Consider the following 13,343-nt stretch of genomic DNA (forward strand, 5'->3'; position numbering starts at 1 on the left):
AAACTCCAGCCGCAAACAAGGCCTGTACACCTGAACATAGCCATATTCCATCAGAACAAAGCAGAGGTCACTCCTTACCACTCTGCCATGGCTCTTACATGCTACCTGCCAGGCAAGCCTCCGTGGGCTGTCCTTGGCCCCACACACAGTGTGGAGAGAGGCGTGGGATTAGCACTCGGGCAGACTTGGACTAAATCCCAGCTTGCCTCTTGCTGACTGATGACATGAATTTTGGTGTGGATGCTGTGCCCTCTCCTTAGAGCCTCATGAGGGTCTGTGACCTCATCCCCTCTTCTTGTGAGACCACCAGTCACACTGGGTTAGGGTCTGTCCCTGATGACCTCACTTAGCTTTAAGCAGCACTTTAAAGGCCCAAGTTCCAAACACAGCCACCCCTGGGGAGTTGGGCTTAGAACTTTAACATATGAGCTCATCACAGACATGATCCACCAGCCAACAACTAATAGAAGCGTCTGAATTGTAGCTATACCAATGCTATTTGGTTTTCTGGCCAGTTTAACTGCTGGGCATCTGGACTTCTCAACCATCCTGTCTGCATCCCAGGCATGGGGTCCCCTTCTCCTCCTGCAAGGAGGCTGGCCTTCCTCTGAGAGAGCTGAGGACATACCACATAGCACAGGGCAACACCATGTTTGAAACAGGGGGTTAATAGAGGGTTGCCCTCAGCAGGGGGAGGCAGGTAGACAGATGCCACGTGCTCATTTCCAGGGGTGAAGAAAGAAGCAGGGAATTTAAGGGGGCTGGGAAGCCAGGGGAAAGGAGAGAAAACCACAGACTCTGGGTTTGAGCTATGGTTCCCAGTGATTTCAAGATGACAGCTGCCATATCCTCAAGTCCCCTATACTGAGGCTGCGCATAAACCACAGTCAAGATCATCTATGAAACAAGTGTCTGCACCATTGTGACTGTGAGGTTGGGAGGCCGGAGAGGAAGGAAGGCAGATTGTTTTGCCAAAAGAATGTTCTACTTGTGCTAGGAGCAACCTAGGGACCGGAGCTGGAGCCACCGGGCCACAACAATTTCACTCCAACAAAGCCAGAGAGCACGGGCCAAGCAAAGAGTCTTCCTGGGATAGGGGCTGCAGCCTGAGCTCACAGTTGCTGACTGGCCGGAAAAGGCTGCTAATTGGGACTCAGGGGAGGGAAAGAGGTCTGCATGGCTGTGGAGCACAGAGGCCGAACTGGGAACAATTAAGCTCTGGCTGCCAAGTCTAAGCATAAGTTTTATTCTGCATGTGGGAAGGGTGAGCTACCAACTTCTAAGGCAGAAAGCTCCCCAAGGGCTGGAAGGCCACCAAGTGGCCAGGACAACTAGGGCAATGGCCTGTAGTGACCCAGAACAAGAAGACAATGCAGAAGCCCCCAAACCTGCTTAATCCCAGGCTCTTTTAATCCCTGTACTCAGGAACTGTGCCATATAAACCAATGACCACCAGCTGACCAATATTTTGAGCACAGCAGCTCATGGAACAGTAACAGGGTGTCACACTTTTGGGGGCACACCCAATACCAGCCAGCCAGCTACATACTTCACTCATTCTCTCATGCAAGACCCCTAAGAATTAAGCATTATGATCATCACCCCACTTCCCAGAGGAAGAAACTGAATCATGGGAGAGAAGTCACTGTTCACAGTCTAAAAGTAGCTGGAACAGCACAAATTGAACCCAAGGCCATGCTTTTCCTTACATTAAAAAAGAAAGCATGGGGCTGGATTGGTGGCTCAGTGGTTAAGAGCATTTACCGCTCTTGCAGAGAATCCAGATTCAGTTCCCAGCACCAATGTGGCAGCTCATAGCTGCCTGTTAACTCCAGCTCCAAGGGATCTGATACCCTCTGACCTCTGGAAGCACCTACATCCTTGTGGTGCACATAAACTCATATAGGTATATACACATTAAAAAATAAAACATAATAGGTAGACAGACATACAGACAGATCAATAGATAGACAGGTAGATGGAGGCTCATGTAGCCCAGGCTGGCCTTAAATTCAGTATGCAACCAAGGGTGACTTTGAACTTCTGATCCTCCTGACTCCACTTCCAAGCCCTAGGATTACAATATGTACACCACATCTGGTTTATGAGGTGCTGGGGATTGAACCCGGAGCTTCAAGCACTCTAGGCAAACACTCTACCAACTGAGCTACATCCCCAATCCTGTTTTTAATTGCAAAAGGATACCTACAACTTGATGTTTTAGGAGTACAAATGAATAAAAGTGAAGATCTTTTCTCTTTGCTTCTTCAGTTTTCAGAATATTTATGGGGGAGGGGGGGTGATGGTTGTCCCTGAACCTCTCAGCTTCTCCCAGCCCTTAGCCTGGTGGTTCTCAACCTTCCTAATGCTATTACCTTTTAATACAGTTCCTCATGTTGTGGTGACCCCCAACCATAAAATTATTTTCACTGCTACTTCATAACTGTAATTTTGCTACTGTTATGAATTGCAATGCAAATATCTGGTATGTGAGATATCTGATATGCGACCCCCAAAGGGGTCACAACCCATAGGTTGAAAACAACTGCCTTCGCCCCTCCCGGGCAACTTGCTGAAGTGAATCCCGGGCAGTTGGTCACATCATCCCTAAATGTTCTTGTAGAGAAAGATTCCATACAAGGTCTCTCTATTAAAAACAAACCCTCATTGACCATATTACCATACCTAAAAATGTCAACCATCCCATCATTACATATCCTGCCAGCCTTTGGATTTCTGTGATGGTCTCCCAACCAATTCCTGCTCCTGGCTGGTTTATATATTCCCAGATGTAGATGAAGGCCACCCAGTTGCTGTTGGTTAAAGGTTTGAGTTTAAAGTCTCCATTGATCTTAGAGGCTCCTCTCCCTCTCTCCCTCTCTCCCTCTCTCCCTCTCTCCCTCTCTCCCTCTCTCCCTCTCTCCCTCTCTCCCTCTCTCCCTCTCTCCCTCTCTCTTTCTCTCTCCCTCCCCCCCCCTAGTGATTTATTTGGCAAAGAAACTTAGTCATTCATCCAATGAATTTTCCACAGGCCTGGATTTTGCTGATTGCCTCCCTATGGGGTCATTTAACACGTTCCTCTGAGTACTACATCTGCAGTAAATTGGAATGTAGAGCTAGCGGCCAATTGGATTCAACTTTGTTTGATTACCTTTTTGGCAGGGAGGTGGGGGTCCCCAAATGGTGCTGTGTGTTGACATCAGAAGATGCAAAGTTTGATTGTCTCTTTAATTGTGAACTTGGTGGCCATGGACAGCCCTGGTAGGGTTTGTGATTTTAATAGGAGTTACAAAATGAGGGTGGAAAAATACTGTCATTTCTTCTTGATTAGCTGAAATGCCTTCAGGAAGGAAGAAAGGAGAGGAGAGGGAGGGAGGGAGGGAGGGAAGTCAAGAACAGGAAGGAAGGAAGATGACGTTTCCCTTTGTCAGTTTTCTACTACATTAGGAACAATTTAAAACTCCATTCTTTTCCACGGCCTCTCAAGTCTCAGCGTTATAAAGTAGTTCCCTAGCATCTTCTAAGGCAACAGTTAAATTGGGTTGGAGGAGCTGTCTTTGGCTCCATTTTGCTTTTAGTGATGTCGTTATGTACTTAAGAATTTTTAAACACATCTGCTGTGCTCCAATCCACTGCGGTTATTATCCTTATTGTTGCCAAGTGATCACTGGTCCCTTCAAGTTGGCTCCTGAGTCTTTTTCAACATGGTCCCAGGAGTCTCCCATGGCTGCCTGGCTGGCTGGGATGACAAGATACTTCAAGCTATATAAATGTATATAAAATCTACATGCAAATTTTGCCAGGGTTGGCAGTGCAGGCCTGTAATCCCGGCCATATGGGAGGTTGAGGCAGAAAATCCACAAGGTCCAGGACTGCCTGAGCTGCAAGTTCAAGGCTGTCCTAGTTGCTGTCTGTCGCTGTGATAAAGACCATGACCAAAAGCAACCTGGAGAGGAAAGGCTTTATGTGGCTTGCAAATATTGACCATATTCCATCACTGAGGGAAGCCAAAGCAGAACTTGGAAGCAGAAACTGAGGCAGAGGCCATGGAGGAATGTTGCTTACTGGCTTGCTCTCTATGGCTTGCTCAGCCTGCTTCCTTATACAACTAGGACCTCCTGCCCAAGGGTGGCACCGCCCCCAGTGAACTGCAGTCAGGCCCTCCAACATCAATTATTTACGAAGAAAATGCCCCCACAGATTTTTACTACAAGATGACTCAGCTTGTGTCAAGTGCCAAGGGGGGGGGGGGGGGCGGGGACTAGGACAAGGCCAAACTGAGCAACTCCATGATACCCTGTCTCAAAATAAAAAGTGGAGAGAGGACTGGGGATGTAGTGCAGTGGTGAGGTGCTTGCCTGGCATATGTGAGTCCCTGGGTTCAATCCCCAGCCCAGAGGAAAATAAAAATCTCTTCACTGTACCTTGGGTCAGACATTTTCCCAAGGAACTCTAGATCCCTTGAGATAGAAATAATAGTTAGATACCGTGATGTGACTACTGGAGTGTGTCTTGCACCAAAGACAGTATTGTTTCTAGATTCTGATAGTTGACAGCAAGAAGGAAATTTTTTTTTAATAAAATGCACACCGATGGGGCTGGAGATGTGGCTCAGTTGGTAGTGTTTGCCTGGCATGCAGGAAGCCCTGGGTTCCATCTCATATCACATAAAGCAGGCATGATAACACCTGTAATGCTGCACTCGGGTTGTGGAGGTAGGAAGAGGAGGACCAGAGGTTCAAGGTCACTCTTTGAAGTGTGATCCTATTTAGTCTTAGCAATAAAAACCAGGAGTCGAACATTGCGGGGGAATAACCCGAAAGATCAGAGAAACAAAGGAGCAGCCACTGTCCACTTCTTACCTCTCCGGATCCTCAGACTGAAAGGGGGTGGAGATTCCTGTCTCCACCTCCTGACTGTGCTGGGATTAAAGGTGTGCACCACCACTGCTGGCCTCTGTGGTTAAGTAGTGACTGGCTCCTCCCTCTGATCTCCAGACAAACTTTATTTATCAGAACACAAACAAAATATCATACAATAACTCTTGTCTACATAGCAAGTTTAAGGATAACCTAGACTGCATAAAACCCTGTCTCAAAAAAAAAAGGTGCTGGTGGTTTCCATTCGGCATCAAGATTGCAAGTTTTCTCGTAAGTCATTGGTCTTTTGTTTGCAACTTTTTTGTCCACAGTAAAAATCCAGTTCTTGCACAGCTTCCTCCGTACAAGCTCCCTCATCCCACAGACACAATAGCTTCTGAACAGCAATAGGAGTGTGAAACTACTGATCAACAGCCCCAAATTCTTGGCATCTTTTATAGTCTTGGGGTATAACCCATCAAGGTCACACTTCACACAGCTGTGCTGTGATCTCTTTTGAAGAGTTTCCCTTGCTGTAGTTTTCCCACAGCTCAATACCCTACCTACTAGGTTCATTGGCTTCCTGTGGGTTTTGACTTTCAGGGATTGGGTTTTTTTTTATTTCATCATATAATTATGTATAATATTTACATGGTTTCAAAGTCAAATCAACAAAACAAATTTGAAGGGAATCAGCCTTGTCCTGAAGAGATGATTGTCTTGCCGTGAAAGCCCGACAACCTGAGTTTACACATGTAAAAGTCTGGACACAGTCACCATTCACATCTGTAATCTCAGCATGCTCTGCTAGGAGAAGGGAGGCAGAGCAAAGAGGATTACCAGAAGCTGGCAGAGCAGCCAGCTTGGCATATACAACAGTGAACAAGAGAGACTGTCTCAGGCAAGGAGCAGGCAAGCATGGACACCGGAGGTTGTCCTCTGAACTCCACGTGTACAATGTAGCATGCTCAAGCCTGCACTCACATTTGTATACATACACATCACACACACACAGAAAAATACAGAGGGAGGGAGGGAGGGAGAGAGGGAGAAAGATAGAGAGGGAAGGAAGGAAGGAAGGAAGGAAGGAAGGAAGGAAGGAAGGAAGGAAGGAAGGAAGGAAGGAAGGAAGGGAAGGAAGGGAAGGAAGGGAAGGAAGGGAAGGAAGGGAAGGAAGGGAAGGAAGGGAAGGAAGGAAAGGAAAGGAAAGGAAGGAAGGAAGGAAGGAAGGAAGGAAGGAAGGAAGGAAGGAAGGAAGGAAGGAAGGAAGGAAGGAGACAAGCAGGCTGACTCGCTTGGCCCTACACTGTGAATTCATCAATGAATTAACCCATTTATTATATGAGAGCATTTATTAGTAAATCACCTCCCAGTGATTAGGCCCATGAGCCAGGAACCAAGCCTTCAATTCATGAGCCTTTGGACAGGAGAGTTGGGGTACTTTATATCCAAACCATAACTCCCAGAAATCTGGGGGACTTTGTGATCCTACGGTTCCATAACCCACACACACACACAAGATATGTATCTGATGAAGCAGTCTTGGGATGCCATAGCCCTGCTGCCATTTTGGGTCTCAGGGATGAAGCTAGAGGAAAAAGTTAATATGGTTGGTCCTTAGAATCACAGGTCCATTGCCTTGTACACATCCCCATGGGTCATTTTTTGTGGGCAAGACCCAGAGATACTATTTTAAGACATCTGTAAAGAAACTCTTTTTTCCTTTATTTTGTTTAAAATGGTAGTGATTGTAATTAGCTTAAGCCCAATAAAATAATATTTACCCAAATTTTACACTTGCTGGGGAACACACCACACAATTAATTCCAACAGCATAATTAATTCAAATTTACATTAATTAAATTAAATTAAAACATTAAACTCATTTCTTCATCTACTCCAAGGAAGTTGGGCAATTTAATTGCTATGAAACAAGATAACTGAAATAAAGAGGATATTTAACATACTTATTAAATGCCACTTAGTATTTCTGATTAGTATTTTTAGGGTCTAATTAGTGTCTAATTAACTTGCTATAGGCTATCTTTTCACAATACCAATTAAATTTCAAAACATCCTTTATAAACATCCGGCCCTGAAAAGGAGAAGATTAAGCATTGTTACTTGTGCGAGTTAATCAGGAGACATTGGCGTGGTATTGTTTTATATCTATAAATACCATGCTTATTAAAACTCTTCAAGTGTAGCTTTTCACCATTAATTGCTATTTAATCAACTTCAAATAAATGAGGAAATCTCTGGGACCAGCTGCCATTGTTGGAGACAGATGAAGGGCCCAGAAAACAAGAGCAGGAGGTAAGAGTGCAGGAGAGAAGGGGCGGGTGCAGGATGAGGGAGAAGAGGCAGGCTGTGGAAGGATGGAAGGATGGAGAGAGCGCAAAGGGGTCCAGATGGGCTCTCCTGTCATCTCCTTGCCTCTGGGTGAAGTATAAGATTGACAACCTGACCTGGAACAAATGTAAGACGGTAGCAATTGACACAGCTGTAACCTATGACCTCAGAGAACCCCATGGGAAAACGAGCCAGTAGGAAAACCAGGGTAGCAATTCAGATCCTCAGCTTCCCCTAGGGGTGGCTTTGTAGATGTGTGACCAGTGTGGTCACCCAGGACTACAGGTTTAGAAGAGCTTCACCTCAGTGAAGTGCTCTGCTCTAGTCACTTAAAGTTTCAGAACTAAGAGGCCTCTGGCTCGGGTTTTGTGCCCAGTGTTCAGATCATGAACATGGTTCTGATAAGTGCCTCCCTTGTAGGATAGTTGGGACAATGGGGTGACAGGTCCCTATGGAAAGCGCCCAGTACTGTGTCTTCCCTGGAGTCAGAAGCCAAGACACCCAGAGCATCAGAATGTGCACAGGAGTAACCTGTCTTGTCTCTCTCTTCCCTGGGATGAGTGACCACAGGAACAGTGTCCCTTGACCTAACCTGTGGAAGGGAGCTTCACTTTTTTGAGAACATTCTTCTTGTTTCTCCTCAGCTGATTGCCTGGGAACCAACACAAGAAGAGGAGGTTACCATGGTGACTGCCAGGCCTAACTTTCAAGACAGCATCCATGTGGGCTTTGTGTCCGGTCTAAAAAAATTCACAGAGTACTTCACATCGGTGCTGTGCTTCACTACACCAGGAGATGGGCCTCGAAGCAGCCCCCAGCTGGTGCGCACCCATGAGGATGGTAGGTGCCATGGGCCTCAGCTCTACCCCCAGCTCCACTCCCACCCACCAACCCAAGCCCTTGGGAAGTCCCTGGGCATCCTGGAACACAGCGGCCATCCTACGTAGGGTGGCCATGCTCTGACTCTAATGGACACTGGTGGGTGGGGGACACTTTTGGGAACAGTGCCTGGGCCCGTGGGACACCTGAGCTTCAATGACATCCTGGACACCTCACTGAAGGTCAGCTGGCAGGAGCCTGGAGAGAAGAATGGCATCCTGACAGGTAGGCATGATGATGCACCTGAGCCCAAGGCTGGGACCGTTGGGACTGGGGTTATCAGCTAGTCTGTCCCCTGCCTGCAGTCAGCCCCCATCCAGACCTCCCCACTGAGCCACACCCTCAACTCTCAGTTTAGCACTTTCAATCTGCAGCACTTCTCAGGGCTCCTGCCCCAGCTCTGCAGGACCTCAGGGTTCTGAGGACCTTAAGGGTCTGTCATAATGTTGCTCTCTCTGCCTGTCATCCCTGCCCACAAGGGACATCCCACTGAGACTCTGCCTGGGCCCTAGGCATGACACCAGCAGCTCCTAGCTCCTTTGATCCCTCTGCTCCTGGAGTGAACCAAATCACCACACTAGAGAAGGAGTGAGACTTGGAACAAAGGTCAGGGCCAATGCACAATCTCAACCCAGCTCATGCTGCTGCTGTGGACTCTTGCCAGGGTACCGGATCTCCTGGGAAGAGTACAACAGAACCAATACCCGTGTGACCCACTACCTGCCCAACGTAACCCTAGAGTACCGAGTCACAGGCCTCACAGCACTTACTACCTACACTATCGAGGTGGCCGCTATGACCTCCAAGGGCCAGGGCCAGGTGTCGGCCTCCACCATCTCATCTGGTGTTCCTCCAGGTGAGTGCCTCTGATCAGAGTTCTTGTCTCTGCTCTGCTAGACAGCACTCATTCTTGGGGGGGGGGGTCCATCTGTTTGTTGGCTAGTTGTTTGGTTGGTTGCTGATAAGTTGGTTTGTTGGTTAGTTGGTTAGTTGGTGGCTGATTGGTAGGTTAGTGGTTAGTTGGTGGTTGGTTGATTGATGAGTTGCTGGTTGGTTAGTAGGTTGGTTGATTGGTGGGTTGGTGGGTGGGTGGATGGTGGTTGATAGGTTGATTTGTTGATTGGTTAGTTGGTTGGTGGTTGATAGGTTGGTTGGTTGGTGGTTGATAGGTTGGTTTGTTGGTTGTTTGGTAGTTGATAGGTTGGTTTTGTTGATTGGTTGGTTGGTTGGTGGTTGGTTAATTGGTGGGTTGGTGGTTAGTTGGTTTGGTGGTTGGTTGGTGGTTGATAGGTTGGTTTGTTGATTGGTTGGTTGGTTGGTGGTTGATAGGTTGGTTTGTTAGTGGTTACTTGATTGGTGGGTTGGTGGTTGGTTGGTTGGTGGGTTGATGGTTGGTTGGTGAGTTGGTGGGTTGGTGGTGGATTGGTTGGTGGATTCGTTGGTGGATTGGTTGGTTGGTTGGTTGCTAATTGGCTGGTAGTTTGTTGGTGGTTGGTTTGTTAGTAGTTGGTTAGCTGGTTGGTTGGTGGGTTGATGGTTGGTTGGCTGGTGGTTGGTTGTGTTTTTTTGTTTTGTTTTGTTTTTTTATCCAGAGTCTCATTCTATAGCTCAGGCCACCATTGAACTCACTATAGTCCCATTATATAATCCACATTGGACTACAGCTTGTGGACAGACTTATTGTGGGTAGTTGAACAAGATGGGAATAATCTCAGCCACAAACACAAACACTAAACATGTCATGCATCACCTCTGGGCCTCAGTTTCCCCATTTGTACACATACAAAGTTGGACCAGATCACCATGTTTTCCTATCCAGATCAGAAAGGCTGTGCCTGGATGACCCAACCAGATTGCCTGGACCCACCCACTGGGGTGGCTAAGGCACTACAGACTCCTTCAACTCCCAGTGACATCTCGTAGATATCTGTATGGGACTTCCCAGGCCTAAAGTGACAGGCGTTCTGTGCCTCCTCAATGCAGTTCCCTGCTCTGTGTGGTCATTACTGTCACCATTATTCTGAAACATAGAGAGGGAGGTAGATGGCTGTGTCTATAGCTCCCCTTGATACTGTGACAGCATGCCTGGAAAAGCAGCTTAGAGAAGGAAGGGTTTATTTTTGGCTCACAGTTCAAGGGTACAACTGTCATGGTGTGACAGTCACTTCAGGAGGAGCTCATAGCTGGTGACATTGCATCTGGAAGGGGGAGGGGGAGGGGCACAATATTGGTGGTCCTCAACCTGTAGAATGATGCCACCTGCAGGTAGGGTGGGTCTTCCCACCCACCCCCACCCTACCCCCACCCCACCCCCAACCTAGAAACTCCCTCACATGCTCCGAGGCTGGTCTCCATGGTGATCCTAAACTCTGTCAATTTAACTGTCAGAGTTGCTCAAAGACACAGTCTGTGGTGGAAGAGGTGGTGGAAGAGGTAGATTCAAACAAACAAGCAAACAAACAAACAAAACAAAAAAAACAAAAACAAAAACAAACAAAAAAAAACCCAGAGAAGCCCTGTCCAGAAAAAACAAAAAAATAAATAAAAATAAAAAACCAACATGTCAGATGGTTTGTTTATCTGTTTGTTTGTTTCATTGATTGATTAAGTTTTTGATACAGGGGCTCACTATATAGCCTAGGTTGGCCTGGACTCATTGTGTAGCCAAGTCTAGCTTCAAACACGCTACAGAATCTGCATTCTTTCTGTCCATCTTGAGCCCCAACAACTCCTGAGTTCCTGGTTGGAAAAAGAGAAGCTGCCTCCTGTCTGCCCCAACCCCAGCCCTTCTCACCTCCCAGCCATCACTGGATGTGGAGGGCTGTAGCACCGTGTGGCTGGAGACAGTTCTGATCCATATGCTTGTGCTAAGCCTAGCTTGATTTGTGCAGCTTTGTGGGTATTTTGCTTATCGCCAAAACTTCCGAGGGAAGCCCCTGGCAGGTAGAGTTCCAGGGTGTCTCTACCCTCAGATCTGTCCCAACCTCCCAATATGTAAGACATAGTGTCACAGATAGGCTTTTGTCTCCTGTGATGTTGCCAAGAACATTGGACTGCTCAGGCTCCCTCCTGCTGCGGAGTCCTGTTCCAGGGGGAGCCACCCTCTTACTTTTTCTACCCTCTTCTCTCTCCCCAGAGCTCCCAGGGGCACCCACCAACCTGGGCATTTCCAACATTGGCCCACGGTCCGTGACCTTGCAGTTCAGGCCTGGCTATGATGGGAAGACATCCATCTCCCGCTGGGTGGTGGAGGCTCAGGTAAAGCCTGCTAGAGGGGACCCAGACTCCTCCCCAGGCAGTCTCAGGCAGCCCTGTGAAGATCCTGTAAAGGGTGGGGGGCTCACTGAAGCTACAGGTACCTGGCATATCAGCTGGTCTTGGAGTCAGGCCTAAAAATGTGTTTCTCTCCGGCCTGCTGTGAGGTCCTAATGCAGGAGGACTCAGAGCCACCCCGCAGTCAGTTGTGGCTTTTAAGCTAAGACCTTCCCTGGGTGGGGATGATGCCTATCAGGAGCTGGGACTCAGAGCATCCCACTTGAGCACAGCAAGTTGGACAGACCTTAGGTTCCCTTTTCCAGGTGGGCGTGATCGGGGAGGGAGAGGAATGGTTGCTGATCTACCAACTCAGCAATGAGCCTGATGCACGCTCCATGGAGGTACCGGACCTCAACCCCTTCACCTACTACAGGTGAGGCACAGGTGGAAGTGGGGGAGGGAGGCTGGCAACCCCCTCCATACCTCGCTCATGCCTCCTCTCCCACCCCAGCTTCCGCATGCGCCAAGTAAATATTGTCGGCACCAGCCCGCCCAGTCAACCTTCTAGAAAGATCCAGACCCTCCAGGCACCCCCAGACATGGCCCCGGCCAATGTGACTCTACGCACAGCCAGTGAGACCAGCTTGTGGCTCCGATGGATGGTGAGACTCCCTCAGGGGCAGTAGGATGGGATATTCACAGGACTGTTGACACCCTGTAGCAATGTGATGACCTCAAAGAGGTCACTGATTGAATATCTATAATTCTTTCTATTTATTTTAGGGTGGGGGTGCTGCTGTCTTGTTTGGGTTTTTAATATTTTTAAATTTCTTCCTTACTAACCTGGAAGGTGCCCAATAGTTAATTGTGGCCAAAGGAAGGAAAAGAGCTAGAAGATACTTAGTATGAGTTGGGGAGATAACCCAGTTATAAAGTGTTTGTTGTACATTCACGAGGACCTGAGTTCCATCCCCAGCATCAACCTTAAAAAGCCAGGGTGTTAGCACGTGCTTGAATATCAGTGCTGGGGAGGCAGAGACAGGATCATCCCCGGGGCTCGATGGCCAGCCAGCCTCTCCTGGTTGCCAAGTCGCAGGCCAGTGAGAGGCTCTTGTCTCAAAAAATAATTGAACACAACGGAAGCTGGTTGTTGGTGGCACAGACCTTTAGCCCCAGCCTCAGGATTAAAGGTGTGGATCTTTGTGAGTTTAAGTCCAGCCTGGTCTACAGGTCTACATAGGGGGTTCCAGGCCAGCCATGGATACCCAGTGAGACCCTGTCTCAAAATAACAAAAAAATAAAGTGAAAGAACAAAGTGGGTGACTCCCGAGAAATGACACCCGAGTTTGTCCTCTGGCTTCTACACACACACACACACACACACACACACACACACACACACACGCACGCACACACACATACACACACACATACACGCACGCATACACGCACACACATGTGCACACACGTGTGCACACATACACACACATACACACGCACACACATACACATACACATGCACACACACATGCACACACACACATGCACACACATGTGCACACACGTGCACACACATACACACACGTATGCACACATACACACACACACATGCACTCATACACACACACATGCACATACACACATATACACACACATACACACACATACACACGCACACACATACACATACACACACGCATACACACACACACACGCATGCACACATACACACATATACACGCACACACACGCACGCACACACGCACACACGCACACATGCACATGCGTGCACACCTACACACACTTGGGGTGGTGGGGGTGAGGAATGCTGCTGACTAGAAGTATTGCCAGATGCCGAGCATCCTAAACTTCCTGTCCCGTGGAACCCTCTCAGGAATGTTGAGAAGGACATAGTCCCATCCTGATTTACAGCTGAGAACACGAAGGCTCAGAGGGGTTAGGAACATGCCCATGGGCGCACAGCAGCCATGAGATGGA

General features: G+C 48.0%; 1 protein-coding gene across 2 annotated transcripts in view; it reads left to right on the forward strand.

Annotated features, from left to right (window-relative positions):
- Positions 1–13,343, forward strand: part of Sdk2 (sidekick cell adhesion molecule 2) — a 287,113-nt gene that overhangs the window by 214,134 nt on the left and 59,636 nt on the right. For both annotated transcript variants that reach the window (XM_028865305.2, XM_028865306.2), the window contains exons 19-24: positions 7,856–8,051; positions 8,217–8,315; positions 8,755–8,946; positions 11,227–11,348; positions 11,669–11,778; positions 11,857–12,007. In XM_028865305.2, the coding sequence (XP_028721138.1) occupies positions 7,856–8,051; positions 8,217–8,315; positions 8,755–8,946; positions 11,227–11,348; positions 11,669–11,778; positions 11,857–12,007 (870 nt within the window). The remainder of the gene's footprint in view (positions 1–7,855; positions 8,052–8,216; positions 8,316–8,754; positions 8,947–11,226; positions 11,349–11,668; positions 11,779–11,856; positions 12,008–13,343) is intronic.

The sequence above is a fragment of the Peromyscus leucopus genome, chromosome 8b, assembly GCF_004664715.2.
Source record: "Peromyscus leucopus breed LL Stock chromosome 8b, UCI_PerLeu_2.1, whole genome shotgun sequence".
NCBI lineage: Eukaryota > Metazoa > Chordata > Mammalia > Rodentia > Cricetidae > Peromyscus > Peromyscus leucopus.